Source organism: Ambystoma mexicanum, chromosome 5p (genome assembly GCF_040938575.1).
Source record: "Ambystoma mexicanum isolate Mex_15411 chromosome 5p, UKY_AmexF1_1, whole genome shotgun sequence".
NCBI classification, from domain to species: Eukaryota; Metazoa; Chordata; class Amphibia; order Caudata; family Ambystomatidae; genus Ambystoma; species Ambystoma mexicanum.
Genome location: NC_090930.1, coordinates 105,509,213 through 105,524,897, shown reverse-complemented (window position 1 = coordinate 105,524,897; position 15,685 = coordinate 105,509,213). Strand labels below are relative to the sequence as shown.

The window sequence follows — 15,685 nt, the reverse complement described above, 5'->3', positions numbered from 1 at the left end:
CAGGCCAGGAAGAAAGCTAAAAGACAAGATGGTCAAAGGACACGTGAAAACTCTTGTGGCATGTCCATGTTTGGCCACTAGCCACAGTTAGTTGCCAAATGCAGTAAAATGAAAAGTCCCAAAAAGTAGGAAAATGTAACGGCTACCACCAGCTTGTCCATTTAGCATACCCAGAGTAATCAAAAATCCTTTGTGTGTAAGTTTAGGGCAATACAAAAATTGTACCCCATTGTACTGCATTGTAAGATGCATTGTACAATGATAAAAAGTTACCACAAGTGATAACAAGTTACTATAGGTGGTAACCAAGTAACTAGAGAAACAATGTTTCACTGTCCTGACAAACTGAAGGACATGTCCGTTTCCTCATAACATATGAGCAAAAGCCAGTGTAGTGAAGTTTAAGGCTTCACTGCACTGTAAAAAGAACAGGTCAGATTAAAAAATGAAAGCAAAAGGTTTGGGGTTCCATAGAAATGGAAGGAAAGGTACAATAAATAGGAATCTTTCCTAACAGGAGACACACCCCACCAAGCTAGTCGGGGGAAGGGGCCGGAATGGCAAGTGCAGGTTATGGTGGGTGCTGGTGGGTGTACACTTGTCGAGGAGGGCCTGCTGCCCTGGAAGACTCAGAAGGGACCAGGCAGCCAGTCGAAGCGGTAGAGAGGCGCATTAGCAAGGGAGTAGGAGAGGGACGGAAGAAGAGAAATGGTGGGCCTTGAGAAGCTTCCGGAACTTAATAAGATCCAGCTCAAGCTCTGTCAAATCCCTGGCTTCACCATCGACCCCACCTTTCCTTCAGACAGCACATACCGCTGTCACCAACTCATCTAATCTACAGCTACCTCTCATACGCAAAATCACCCTAATGACTTCCACAGAGCATCCCAAGCACGGGTTCTCTCTAAGCTGCACTATGCAAATGCTCTCCTCACTGGACTCCCCAACAGCACCCATGCCTCGCTTCAATCCACACAAAACATGGCACCAATATCATCCTCCACCTACACAAACATTCACACATCATCCCCTCTCTTTCCCAACTGTAATGGCTGCCCATATTCCAGAGAACTGCTTTAATAGGACTCTGCATTTTATTCAAAGCCATCCACTGCAAAACTCCATCTTCCATCTTCCCCATATGACAAACTCAAACCATTGACCAACAGACAACAAACCAGACAACAGCTTATACACATTCCTCTCTGCAAATTCACATGCATACAAAAACAAGCATTTAACAACTGGCCACCAGGGCATGGAAACCCTATGTCTTCACATACACACTGCATCCTCCATCGCCACTTTCAGAGAGAGCCTCACAGCATACGGGTTTTCCTACATATAACCCTGCGCTCCACATCTGCTATCACTTGTCTACCCCAATCGTCCTATCCATTCCTGAAAACATTTTGTAACTACCATCATTTTAAGCTTGTAAGGTACTCTGAGACCATCTGGATAGGGCCAGCGCTTTAACAAGAATGCAAATACATGATTTAATGAATATGGGCTTTGTGAAATAAAACACCTCTTCTCTCTGATCTTATCTCTGCAATAACCCATACGTAACATCTTTCTGAACAGCAACTACTTCAACAGGGGTCTGCCACTGTAAAAATGTGTGATGCCATGAAAAGAATGCGGTCATGTATGACCAAGGCTCAACCCCATGACTGAGACTCTTTTATCCCTTCCTGTCTATCAAAGTTGGATGGATGAATAGTCTGTGGTTGGGAATTATCACACAGGTGTGGATTCCAGTAGTCCAAGTGTCTAGTCACAAAGGCTCTTACTATAACTGTACGCTTCCCCGGCGGTTTGAAGGCGTGGCTCCCATGTAGTTACCTAATGTTAAAATAGAATCCGGTGGAAAAGGCCCATCATTTTATCAGCTGTAATATCTAAGCATTTGACCTGAACTAACAACTTGACAAGTTTTCAAAAAATCAAGGGGAGATGGGATCATGTGACAGGTAGTGTCCTAGTGTTATCAGAACCTCCTCCAGCTTCTCATAGTTAAGAGGCAGCCAGATGGAGCTCATCCAGGCCTCGTCTCAAGGGTTTATGACTGTACAGTGAAGCAGTTTTCAGTTTAGCTGTAACTATTATGGGGTCATAAAATGATGAGTTATGCTTCATTCTGGAATGGAGAAAATGGTTGCAAACAGCAGTGGATCTGTAAACAGTAAAAACGAGCATTGACAATGCCAGGAATGTGGGTGCTTACTGCTCTTCTGTGCATGTGCATTTATATGCACTAGGGTGCAAGGAGGTGAGTGCAACTTTTAAAGGAGGATGCGATAAGGGGTGCTTAGGTGTGCAAGAGAATGATATGGGGAATACAGCAAGGGAGGAAGCCATTGATAGAAGGGGTCATCAATGATGAGCTAAAGGAAATGAGTGAGAAAGGGTGAAAGTGAGAGGGTAAGAAATAAAGCTAGAGTGTGACAGGAAGGATGAGGGGGATAGAGAGAGGAGGTAAGGTAGCTGCTTGGGGGAATAGATGGTATTCGTTGGGTGGGGCTAAAGGGGTTATCTTGGCGTGCGTGGGGTAGAGAGAGAGGGTAAGATGATGGTAGAGAGATGGGGGAAGGGTGGGAAGAGATAGAGGGGGTTGAGTGGGTGTACTTCAGTGGAGAGTGGAGGTGGGGTTGAGAGAGTGGGGGTAGTGTGGGTGGGGATAGCATTGGTGGGGGTAGAGAAAGTGGTGGTAGGTTGGGGTAGAGAGGGTGGGGTAGAGAACCATGTTCAATGTTTTGTTTGATGTTGGTTTGTCTTTTGAAGTTGATAATGGTCCTTATTCATCCCACCACTCCCCAAAGTCTTGTTATTGTTTTGAGAGGAATAGAAACTGCACCAAATGTATTATCCATTTATCCGCATTCTAGGCCCCCAAGTAATGCTACATATAAGTCACAATAACATAACATAACTGCCTCAGCATCAGATAGAAGTAATCAATATGTGAAGTCACCTTTAGCCCCCAAGAGGCACTCACAAAACGTATGTGTGTGATTGATAAAAGCCATACTCCTTTGCCCCAAAGAGTACAACGTTGCTGAAGTGTATTAAAAGCACATAACCATAATAACACTTAACTGTCCCAAACAGCATGAGTTTGAAGCCGCAACCACGCATTAATGCAGTAAATTAGTGAAGTTAATTTAAATTTCCGAAGCACGGAAGTCAACAAAACTTTCAGATATGGAAGCATATCGCCCATGGATCTCACACAAAAACCTCCTTCGCCACCGTAGCAGAAGCCAAACAATGAACCCCTCGGCAGTCTGTTGAACAGTCTGCCAAAAACAGCTAGGCCCCTGTGCCATTTTCAATGGCCTGTGTGCAACAAATTCACCGGCGGTGAAGCAAACCAACCATATCATGAGTGCCCACGACTGTCACCGGTGGGTTCAGCTTTTGTGGACTGAAGGCCTTGCCAAACTGGCAGACTGGGTGCCCTTTGCTTCAAACTCCCACCACCCTCAGAGACTTTCAAACATATCCCTCAAGCGTTTCCGACATACACAATCATACAATCAAGACCACATTCTGTGCTGTCTAACAACAACGACTTGCAGTGCTGCTGAAACAAAATGGCTTATTTCTACAAAGACACATTTCACATCCAATCACATCACTAACTGCACAGCCAGTCAGGTGCTTCTTAAATCAAAAACACTTGCCCAATCCCCCACAAGTCACTAGATGTAGATTGTCAGTGCAGTTTTAAACCAAAACTTATTACACTACCTTGTTTATTTTTAATAAGAAATACTGTAAAATGTGTAACATAACTTGAAAGCTGCAATAAACCTATTTGAAAGCACCTATAAAATCAAATACATTTTAAATAACATTAACACATGGCAGCCCCCATGTTGGAAGTAAAAATGTATCACAAATTCACGAGAAGGTGGACATTCAGTCACAGAGTGCAAAAAGAGGTGTGTTGTGGTTGGAGATGGTTGGGAATGGGAGGAACATCCTATAGATATCTCTTAGCAATGGATTACATACATCTATCCTCATATATCGCCTGCATTGAAAAGCATTACAAACCTGCATTCAAATCCCCTTTTTCAAGCTCTTATGTTAATGACAATAGTTTTGCTTTTATATGTAGCACTTTCAGCACCACGTAATAGCCAAAAATAATAAAATAAAAAAGTAGTGGTACTCCACTTCTGATAGCTCCCTCTCACTTCAACCTCTGATGATACCAGAACAAGAAACCTTGAAATATAGTCAGGTGAACTCTCATGCTATTAGATAATGTACTGTTATTTCTTTGCTCATGCCCACAAAACAGGCATGGGCATTGTATCACAGAATTTTTCTGATGCATGTTTTGCACCTTAGTGTAATTTTTCAGAGCATTGCCAATTAAGTCACCCTACATGTGGACAGCTCTCCTACATTTGAAGTCGGCAGACAATAAGGCACCTATGGCGCAAGAGTAAGATATGGGGTCCCTTTTAATGTTGAAGACAGTGGCTGAATGACACCTACACTGCTTAGAAACATTTTGATGTACAGGAATATGTGTGAAGTTGCACAGAATCCGAAGGAAATATGTCCTGCAGTTGGAGAGCATAAATGGAGCTTATGCTTGTTTGAATGGGTCTCACATGGGGCGAGTGAGAGAGAACTCATTTTTTAAACACACTATCAGTAATTTCAAGCATGGCTGGTCATAATAAACACTATATCAGGCAGAGCTATTCATTGCTACTGCCATGTGTCTGGTATTTAAGTATAAATATCCTCCCAGTGCTGCAATGGTAGAAAACAAAGAGTCTGAGGATATGATTTTTGTTGGAAAAGAGCAACGCTATAAATAGACTATACTACAGTATTTCTTCTGCATCAGAACAGCCCCACTAGTGGGGCAATACTTGTGAAAGTGTTCTCTGGTCTGGGAAAGCACATGCCTGAGGCACCACATGTTTGTTTGGAGAACAGTTGTGCAGTTTGTGCCATTATGCCTAACATGGCATCCTGCAGATAAGGTGGCAGATGAAACAGATGAAACAGTGGACCTGAACCCCAATGTGTATTCAACTATTCAGAAGTTACAAAACAGTGAAAAAGAGAAGTGCATCTCTTGTGGAATTCTCGCTTCTCAAGCAAGTAACATTATCTGTCACATAACATGACATTTCACGTGGCAGGCTGATATGGAGACTATGCCACAGGCAAACAAGTCAGCGTGTGTAAATCAGCACGTGATCACCCCCCTGCCCCCAATTCCCCCATCCCACTCCAGTCTTTCAATCATTCTGGAGAAGGGCCATCAATGGGTTCCTCTGGTCGCCCTGGCTTTGTGTTTAGCAGCAGGCTGTGGATATAATGTAACTACCCAGTGACGAGCTATTACCTTTTGAGTAATAGAAGACATTATATAAAAAGTAAGTGGCACATAAAGAATACTCTCCTTCTCCTTGAGGGACCCCCATGGTGCTGATCCACAGTTGTTATACAGCTCTAGGAAGACACCCAGGTTTGGCAAATACTACTGATTGTCTAGAAGACCTTTATGGGTTGCACTTTGGGGAAACATGGCATCATACCTTTTTTAGTAGTCGGTGCTCTGCTGGACTGGGATCCATCCTCTCCTGTGCTGCCAGGCCAAACTGTGGTGACACCGCCTTTGCTGCTACTCATTGGAGTGATTGGTGTGATATCGGCATCACCTGGTAAAAGAAGCCACACGTTTCTCATGGGGTAAAGAAGGAAGACCAATCACAGCTTCCCCAACATTGCTACCAGTGATCAAACATCTGAAGCCCAATACTTTTAAATGTCCTCACAACAGCAGATCACACCGCAAGAGCCCACCAATGGAGGTACCCCTGAAGCTGCTCTCCGATCCCCATTGTTGTCATTAAGTAACTACTGCACTCTCCCAAGGTCCTAAGTGTTTGTGATCGCTGAGTGTTCTCATGGGATCAGTGTCCCTACGCCAGACTCTTGCTTGCCAGACTGGCATACGTTGCCTACACATCTGACCATATGTTTCTGTACTGTAAGTTGTGACTAAATGTATGCACTGCATGTCTGTGCCCTCCATCTTGATATTGGGGGCAGCCCCCTCTTCATCACCAGCATAAAGTAGCAACCACTGTAAGAGGTGGTCTATGGTAAAGCTCCCAGTTGTAGGGCAATAGGACCTTGCGTACAGTGCATCTTGTCAAAGCGCTATTTTCTTGCAAATAAATAAATGCAATCTTAAAATAAACAAAAGGTACATATAAAATGGGTCTCGGGTGAATTGCCTGCAAGACGTTGCTTGCTGCCCACTTACCACAGAGAGCTCCTCTTCATTGCTGAAGAGCTGCTGCATTATATCCCCAGTGGGCCACAAAGTGATGGTGAAAGGTTTATAATTAAGCAATATAACCTGAGGGAGTGGGGGGCATTACTGGCCAGGTAATGCCCCGGGCGTCATTTACAAGCCATAGCAAAGCACATTACACAAATATTTAGGTAACATATACTCATATATACATTCCTGCATGACGTCATCAGTAAAGGCAGGTTGGGGAAGATAAAGTGGAGTGTTAGAGACTCCCCTTTATGCCTTAGAAAGTGAACTTGAGCCTGGTCTGCAACAGTTCCTCTAATAGAATAGCTTTTAAGCTCCAGGGTGGGGTGGTTATTCAATGTTTATAGGAATCAATAGTGAGAAGGAGCGAAAGCGGGAGGAAGAGTAGAGGAGGCAGACAGGAAGGCAGTTGAGAGCTGATGATCACAGAGTCTAATAAGAAGAATTTAGAGAGATGTTTTCAACAAGAACATGGACCGGGAGGATAGTTCAGGTGCAACGTGCTCGTCTTGAAAGAAAGACGATGCAGTGCAACACAGGTTCGATCCCCGGTCAGCCCTAAGAAACTTCTGGGTATTAAGCGCGTTAGAAATAATCATTTACAATTACCATGGAAACTAAAGACGAAGAGCAGAAATGTAAAGAGAGCGATTTTGTATGCATTGCTATCCAGCATAGTAGTGGTATGTTGAAGTGGGAGAGCATCTGGTGAGGTCACTGAGAGTGCGTGCCCACCCAACTTATGTACAGAGGCGATAACCCACTGTGGAAGACAAAGTGAACAGAGATATAGAGAATATGGGCTTTATGAAAAAAAAACCTCCTCTCTGATCTTATCTCTACTATAACCCATTCTTAACATCTTTCTGAACAGCAACTACTTCAACAGGGGTCTGCCAGTGGAAAAATGTGTGATGCCATGAAAAGAATGTGGTCATGTATTACAAAGGCTCGATCCCATTACTGGGACTCTTTTAGCCCCTCTGGTCTGACAAAGTTGGATTGATGAATAGTCTGTGGGTATGAAGTATGACACATGCGTGGTACAGTAGTCCAAGAGACTTGACATTAGGGGCCTTATTACAACTTATTAAGTAATTCTGTGGTAATTCTGCAAAATCGGAATTACCGTTGACACAGTGTTGTCCAGCAGAATTTCCTCTGAATTACAATCTGGCAGGCATCTGCACCTGCCATTCGCGGTAACGGTAATTTCGCAAGGAAAACGTATCCGGAACTCGGAATTTCAGTTGATAATCAGTGGAGTTACCATTACCGCTGTGTCCTTCCCTGGAATTTCCAGCCACAGAATTTATGAATCCATCAAAGTGACATGAGGCCGAGCCACAATGCACAATCCAGGCCAGGTCAAAGTCTACTGTGATACCAGTCAGCAAACCAATGACCCACATACAGGGAATCCGGGTAGGAAGTGGAAGGAATGATATCCAACTATCACCAATGGCATGCATCCCCGAAGGCCCAATGCACACCCACAGCAAACAGTACAAACGCCCCCGACACATGGTGAGCACCCACGCACAAGCAACACATACATCATGCAACCATACGACAATAGCATGTGCATGAATGTCAGACACACAGCCCATCAGCGCAAAAGAGGCACTCACTGCACACTACATGCATGTCATCACGTCCATCTGATTCATATACAAATCAATGCAGTGTAATGACCTCACTGATGTACCATAATCAGAACCTCAACAGTCCTGACAAACATCTGTGCAGGACACACTGTTGGTCAACCCATGCCAGGGTTGCACACACATAGTAAGCATTGCACCACACACCTGCCACCTGGTTACACCTACAACATGCATGGTCAGTACACAGTGTCGGGAACATGATGCATGCCCCATCTGCAGGAACAAGGCACAGCAATGAAACTGTACAAGTGAAAAATAATGTCGTATCGCCATGCACCACAGCACCAATGTGTTTATGGACATATGAATTATACCCTAAAAGGCACTCAAGACACCAGTAACAGGGTGATATTGACGGAACCTCCGGGACACCAGCACCAACCAGCACCATGAGGCGCACACAACCAGCCAGCCCTGTGATTAGGACAGTGCCACCCAAAAAAGGCATATTGTGAGTATGCAATTCACAGGCCCAACAAGCGTTGGGAAGGACACAGCCATGGTGCATCCACAGAAGACCATTATGAAAACAGCACCACAGGCCACAGCTGGGGAAACTGTGGCCCCTCATGTGGGTCCCAGTGTTCATGACAGCACATACTCCCAGCAGGCCACAGGTGGCACTGCAGACGCGCTGTCAGACTATGCATCCTTTGCTTCTAGTCCACCACATTCCCCTGCCTGCCAGTTCTCTCTAGAATGCTTTCCTCATTGCACAGCCTCCCGCAAATTGCGGCACCGTACTTAGCACCAAGGTCCCTTTGCGGGTCCCTACTTTAACGGCTGGTAAAACCAGCCATTAAGGCCGGGTCCCGCAAAGGGACCTCGTAATTAGGCGCTAATAGGTTAACGGCACCGCAGCCTTTTACCGCGCCGTTAACCCATTAGTGCCTAGGTCGTAATGAGGCCCAATGTCTGCTGACAAGGTGGACAAGAGTTTGCACTAGTGGGATTATGTCCAGGGGCTAGTTTGAGGGGTGGGACCTTGTGTTGTGGATCAGTGTGTGGGGTGGTTGGTACAGTTGGAAATTAATGTGTGGGTTGTGAGTTTGTGTTGGGGATCAGTATGTAGGTGGGTGGTGGAGTTGGGGAACAGTGTGTGGGGTGGGAGCTTGTGTTGGGGATCAGTGCGTGGGGTGGGTGGTAGAGTTGGGGATCAGGGTATGTTAAGTTCAGAATAAATCACTGAAGTAGTGTCCGTGTAAGGTGATTATAATATGGTTGAGTAAGTTGTGTATTCAGTGCCACATTGATGCCCTCACTGTTGCATGGGTGCATGGTGAAGGCCAATTGCCCATGGGGTTCTTGCAGGACAGTGACCTGTTTACACCTTCAGATTCATCCTCACCTGAGCTACGGTGTAATTAGGCCTCATCTGGTGGCATTTAAATGTGCCTTCAAGTGCACAAGTAGTGCATCTTTGCAGTGATGAATACTATCTTATCGACTTCATCCGGTTTGCACATGAGGGCAACACCTGTGGGGTGTAGGCACCTGATTCTGGCTTTCACAAATCCAAATGTGCACTCAATGCATGGCCTTGGCCTCCTCTGCGCATCACGGTAGGCCTCCTACTGTGGTTTGCTATGGTTCAAACATGCATCGTCAGCCATGGTGACTGTGGGTGGCCAGCTTCTCATGCAAGACATGCATGGACTGTGTGAGGTTGATGTGACTCTTCATACATGGTACAATTGCAATCAGTCACATTGCAGGATTCATCATTAATTAAGGATTTGTCAGGGTCATGTCATCTGAAAATCACGTTTCAGTTATGGTGTTGCAGTGCATTTTTAGTATGGTTGTGACTAGATGCGTTGTGCTGCCTTGCATGGCAGTGTACCTGTCATTACATAAGTACTGTCTTAGTTATGAGGTGGGTCAGTCAGTGTACTAGGTCTGTTCTGTGCACTTCTGTCGTTGCATCATGGGACTTGTAGTAATTACAAATTGCTGAATATTTTCCCACCTATCACCCAGGTCGGTGATGGTGGGGAGGTGCGGACGGTAGATGGTCACTGATTTGCTGATAGTTGGGTTCCATGGGGGTGGGCGGACACGTGGAATGTGTGACCCCCACGCCATGTGTCTCCTGTGTCTTTGTGTTGCCTGTCTCCTTCAAGGCTGTGGTCTTGCATGCTGCTGTAGCAGTAGGTGGGGTAAGGGGTAGTGGTGCCCATAATGAACGTTTGCTTGTGGCTGTATGTTGGCTGGATGTGTGTTGGGTGAGGGTGTGGCCGTTATATACTCCTGTGGTGATCTGGTGCACCTTGATTTCAGTGACCTGTCTGCACTTACCTCCACCATGTTGGTGGAGGTAAATAAATCCTCTGTGTTTTTTGCTGTTATTCCTCTCATTTCTGGAGGAAATTCCAGGGATTCCTAACTTGTAATTCGGTGGAAATTGAATGGGTTATTTGGAGGTAATTCTGCAGACGGGCTTGGCCACAGGGATACTCCAGTTTTTGGATGAATTACCTCTGGAGCAAATTCTACTGGAGGAATATCTGCCTGTGGAATTAATGCCAATTTTGGCTAACTCATAATTTGGCGTAGTGGTAAAATATGAGGTAACTGAGTTACCTCTGTTAGGGTAAATTCTGGGCAGGCAAATCCGTGCTAAGGGTCTATGGACTCCCAGTTCACGGACAGCCCCAATTCCTTCCAAAAGAAGTTGAGGTCCACACAATAGCAAAGAGTTTATTGCGTTTTTGTTATACAAAACACACTGGGGTCATATGCACAGAGGCAGGTCCAGGCACATCTCACTGCATTCTGGCTCGCAGGTCAGTCAATTAGACTTGTATCATAGTCTGCATCACTCAGCAGGCTACCTCACCAAACCTAACAGCACTCAGGATTGGCCCATAAGTGTAGTTCCAGTATAGGAACCTATAGAGAGATGGTATTATTGGATGCTGCTGCATCAGGTGGTGTACTTGGATCATCCCTAAAAATTGCTACTCTAAAAATGTTACATTGGTGAGCCTTGTAATTGGTCAGTAGCCCCCGCCATCTGCCCCTAGACCCGAGGGTCCTGATTGATCATGCTGCGGGCCCCCAAGCCTGGGGCAAACTCAGCCCGGAAAACACATGTTTGCTCTAAATGTATACTATGTGTCAGCAAGGTGCATCAATGTGTCTGCGTAATACAATAGTGTGTAGAAGACTAATGCCATGAGAGCGTTCCATTCTCATCATACAAGGCGGCTAGAGGAGAGCAAGTATGTTGCGAACCGCTGTCTGGCTATGGGACGGCTGCTCTTTCCCATCCTCCGAGCCATGGCCCAATATCAACTCTGGCCGAGTCATGTGGTTGGGGACCGCTCTTTCGGGCTCAGTCAATTCGAAATAGCTTGTATTTTGCAGGGAATCATCTTTGCTGCAGCCGGAGTAACCTTGGCTCTGTGTGTGGAATGTCGTTTGCAACATAATAGCCTTGGCCGCCGTTGTTCGTGCCATGGTTGTTCTGCTTGCACAGCATCTTGTGGTTCTGAGATTCGTCTGAGACGATAATGGCCTACTGCAGTTCCCTATGGCCTGTTTTGGCTCCTATCATATTTTTCCATTATGTCCATAGGTTAGTGTGGGGTAGGGTCAGTCAGGTCCCTCGAGTGCTCCTATCCTTCCATAGGGTTACTAGCAAGTAAGCATCTGCAAGAAAGTACTCAAGCTCCTCTGGCATCTTGCGTTTCTGCGTTGCTGTAGCGAGCCTAAGTGGCAAAATAATAAATGTGTACACAGTATGTATATGTCACTGTCCTCTAACTCATAGAGCTGTACGTGTGTGTTCTTCATGTAGATTGGTGTATGAGTGTCCCAACTGTGTAGATTGCACGTGTGCTTCCTGTCTAACGTAGCTATGTCATCAGGATTTCTGTAACGACTTGAGACATGGCTTCGTGGTGCGGTTAGTCAAGTCTGTCTATGCGGTTGTTTCCAGCTCTGTCTTGTATCAATTCGTTCACTCTAGGCACAGTTCGTATTACTGCGGGATTGTATGGTCGGCTGGTAGGGTACCTTTCATGGTGTCTGTCCATGGTGGGTGTGGTGGGGCTTGGTACAAGTTTGTTGGATCGGTGGCCATATTGTCCTGGTGCTTCTTCCGGTTCAGTGGTCTTTCAGGGCTGAAGGCATATTCGGATTTTCCCTCTTCAGTCCCCCCTCTGGTCAACTTGGCAACCACAACATTATGATTTCTTCTGTCGTCCATCAAGCGCCACACTTTTGTGATTCCAGCCAAGTGTCCATAGTAGTTGACATGATCTTCAAATGACCAATACATATAGACACATCCACCTCTGGGTCGGCAGTAAACAACTTTACCTATGTATTTTTTTCATTGTGGGTGGATACATGTCTGATTCTGTTATTTGCTGTCTAAGTCTTTCACATTCTCTTATTATGTCGTCCATTTGCTGATCACTGCCCATGGCCATAAGTAGTTTCATTCCAACCACCTCTTCCATAGTCGATTTGCATTTTGCCAGACGGATCTCTATTACAAACAGGGAACTACTCCCTTGATCAGTCCTCCAGCTAGTATCTTTAGGTCATCTAAAAGACCAGATGTACGAGAACCTGCGTCCGTCTTTCTTCGTACCCTTAGATTCTTCTTCCATCTTGGTGTGCATCTGTGCCAATTGTGCTACTGCTTCAGAAAGAGTGCCATTGTCTTCGTCATTTGCCGGTGTGAACATGCAGCAGGAACTCCCTGTCTTGCCGCAAACACCTCATTCCATGGTCATGAGGCGAACCAGGACGTAACTGTTCTGTAGCGCCACCAGTCAAATTGCTTATGGTTTTCTATTTTTTTCGGTGAACCTGTTCACTGTTGAAATTATAGTCATCATCAGCTGCTATCTTGTATTCTGATGCCACATGGCATTGGCATAAGTTTGACATCTGGGGTATATTAGTGCTGAGAAGAAAAGCAGTCCTGCTGAAGAGCCTGTGAGATGGTGGTACCTCATCAAGTGCCATCTCTGACTGCCCTCAAAGTAGTTTCCTTCTCTTTTTACTCTCCTGACTGCCTCCTTATGGTTCATGGCGTTACCTTGCGGGTGTTGTGTCGATAGCAGTGATCTCTTCATCCTACCGTTTCCTTCGTACATTTTAGGGAAGTCGTCTATCTTGACATGTTTCTTAGGCAATACCAATGAGGGTATGTTGACATGTGCCAGGGAGCATATCCCTCCCCAGTATGATGGTAGTTAGTCATAAGCTTTGGAACCACAGGCCCACTAGTGATCCATCAGCACCGCCGTACCAGTCCCCATTTCTGTAATCTTCTCTATTCTTTGGCACCCTTCACTTTTCCCTACTTGATCATCGCCGTCATGTTGGTAGCACAAAGCAGGTGTTGTTTGAGGAATTACTGTGAGTGGTCCTTCTTCTTTATCCACTCAAGTCAGCAGACTCACACTTTTGGCCCATTCTTTGAGGCACATATCATTTTCTTCCTGGACCTTGTTTATGGCTTCTTTTATCAACAGCAGAGCCTTACTCCCCACTACTCCATCCTCCAATCTATCCTTTGTGTATACCTTCCCTTACACCAGCACCTATGGTCGTTCCCAACAGCCGGGTTCTCCACCTATTTCCCTTGCTCACCTCTATCATGGTAGGTATTCCATTGTTACTGTTTTCGTCTCTCCCTTTTCTGGACCATCATTTATGTATCGGAGCACTTCAATGTGCTGCCAATAATTGTTCATCATAGGTGATGTCTTAATGAAATTATCTTCATAGTTAAATGTTACCTTTGACCTCCATTTTAAGGTTGCTCTCTTCCCTTGGAATCTTCCCCATGTTTGGGACATTGCGAGATACAGGAGGCATTGTGCTGTTGCTACTGGTACTTCTGTTGCTACAAAAGTCCTGGAGATGCTCATGGCATATGGGATCAGTGAGCAGACATAGCTGCTCTCCCCTGAAGTATCCTTACCAATTTCTGCCATGTGCTTATACCACATGTTGTTTATGTGTCCAATACCAGTGAGGTATGTGTCAATTCCATTAACATCTGTGTCCACACTGCGCTTACCTCTCCTTACCTTATAAGCAGTGTCTTCTGTTCCACCTGACACAGTATTTCTTGCAGCTTGGGTGGGGGGAATGTTAGTATTGGATACAGCAGAGACATGCAAAGCTAGATACAACTGCCAGAGGGCAGTTGCTAGGAGGTCAGTGATAATAGTAACCACACAGCTGTTACAATAACTTTTATTAACAGAACCATTGTTTCTCTTTACTTACACCCCTATTGCGACTGATGAGATGAGATGATAAAGTTGCCCTCCTCAAAAAATCATGTTAAAAAGCATTATTGTATTAGTATTTGCAATTACTTTTAAGCTCTGTGTACTAAATAATCATTCAATGCCCATGCAAACATTTCTTCTCATATTTTCCATATGGATCGATGTTAGAACTCTGGTGGCAGCCGTGCGGGTAAATCCAGCACGGCTGCCACCGGAGTTGCATCCTGGTTCGGCAGCCGCATATGGGCAATTTATGGAGTATTCCGACACCGCCGTATCCGGTAATTGCCCATTCGTGGGCCCCGGTACCGGTACATCGCCATTCCCATTGAGCCCTATAGGGATCAATGGGAATGGGGATGCCTGTAGCACCAGCACCATTCAGAATGGTGCTGGTGCTACAGGCATGCTGTGATCAGGTGTGCCGCTCTGCACGCCAGGTCAGACCTGGCGTGCAGTGCGACACCCACAAGCACAACTCGTAGTCTGTTGGTCCGAAAAACAACGGTACCGGCAAGCTAACTGGTACCGTTGTATCCGTGCCAGCAGACTTGTAATGAGGCCCAAAGTGTGGGCAGGACAGGGTAGACACTGTGCTGAAGTTGTGGGTATGTTTGTGCTATGTATTCAAGGAATGCGCAGTAGTATTTTTGTGTTGCCCGTTGTCTAAAATGTGTCGGCCTTCTTATGGCGTGGATGTATTGATGAGACAGTGCTTCAGGGTGGTCAATAGGAAGCAACATCTAAATTAGATCCTCATGCCTGCACCTACCAACAGTTATACATGTATAATCAACAGTCGCAGAACCCTGCATGTGTAAATAAGAAGAATGTTAAGACAGGGTAAACACAGTGTGGTGAATAATGAGATTGCGCGTGTGGAATGATCAAGTTAGCTTAGAGTGCTGCAACATTTTATGACTTTCATTCAAGGCACTGAAAGAGGTTTTATGCAATAAATATATATCATCCTTGAGTGCTGACTTTTCCTATGTATGTGTGCCTTTAACTTACTGGTCAATTTGCACCAGTCTTGCAGTGGGAACATCAGAAGTCTGGGCAATCGGACCATTGGGTGGAAAGGAGTCTCTATTAGGGATGGGGTACTTTCAGGTTCACGTGTGTCTGGGGCACTAATGCTTTCTTGATGGTTGCTTGTTGCTGTAGAGTTGGCCCTGTCGATTCCTGTGGAGTCGCCTTGGGGTGAGGCCAATACTTTGTAGGTCTTGATGTCTTGTAGATGGGATCAGACAGAGCGTCCTTCAAGTTTAACAGCTCTTTCTGTGACTGCCTCAACTATGTGTGGGCCTGTGAAGCGAGTCGCGATGAACTGCCTCGTAACATTTTTGTGCAGAACCTGGTCCCCAACTTAATGGGAAGTTCCTTTTGTTCTTTGGATATGTTGTCAGTTTCTTGTGCGTTGT

The 15,685-nt window shown here is 45.4% G+C and overlaps 1 protein-coding gene across 10 annotated transcripts in view; it reads right to left on the bottom strand.

Moving 5' to 3' along the window:
• The window catches only part of LOC138480764 (uncharacterized), an 807,842-nt gene that overhangs the window by 517,586 nt on the left and 274,571 nt on the right, over window positions 1-15,685 (bottom strand). For 9 of the 10 annotated variants that reach the window (XM_069612499.1, XM_069612500.1, XM_069612505.1 and 6 more), the window contains one exon: window positions 5,577-5,699. The exons of the other annotated variant lie outside the window; for it this stretch is intronic. In XM_069612499.1, coding sequence (XP_069468600.1) covers window positions 5,577-5,699 — 123 coding nt within the window. The remainder of the gene's footprint in view (window positions 1-5,576; window positions 5,700-15,685) is intronic. 10 annotated transcript variants of the gene reach the window in all.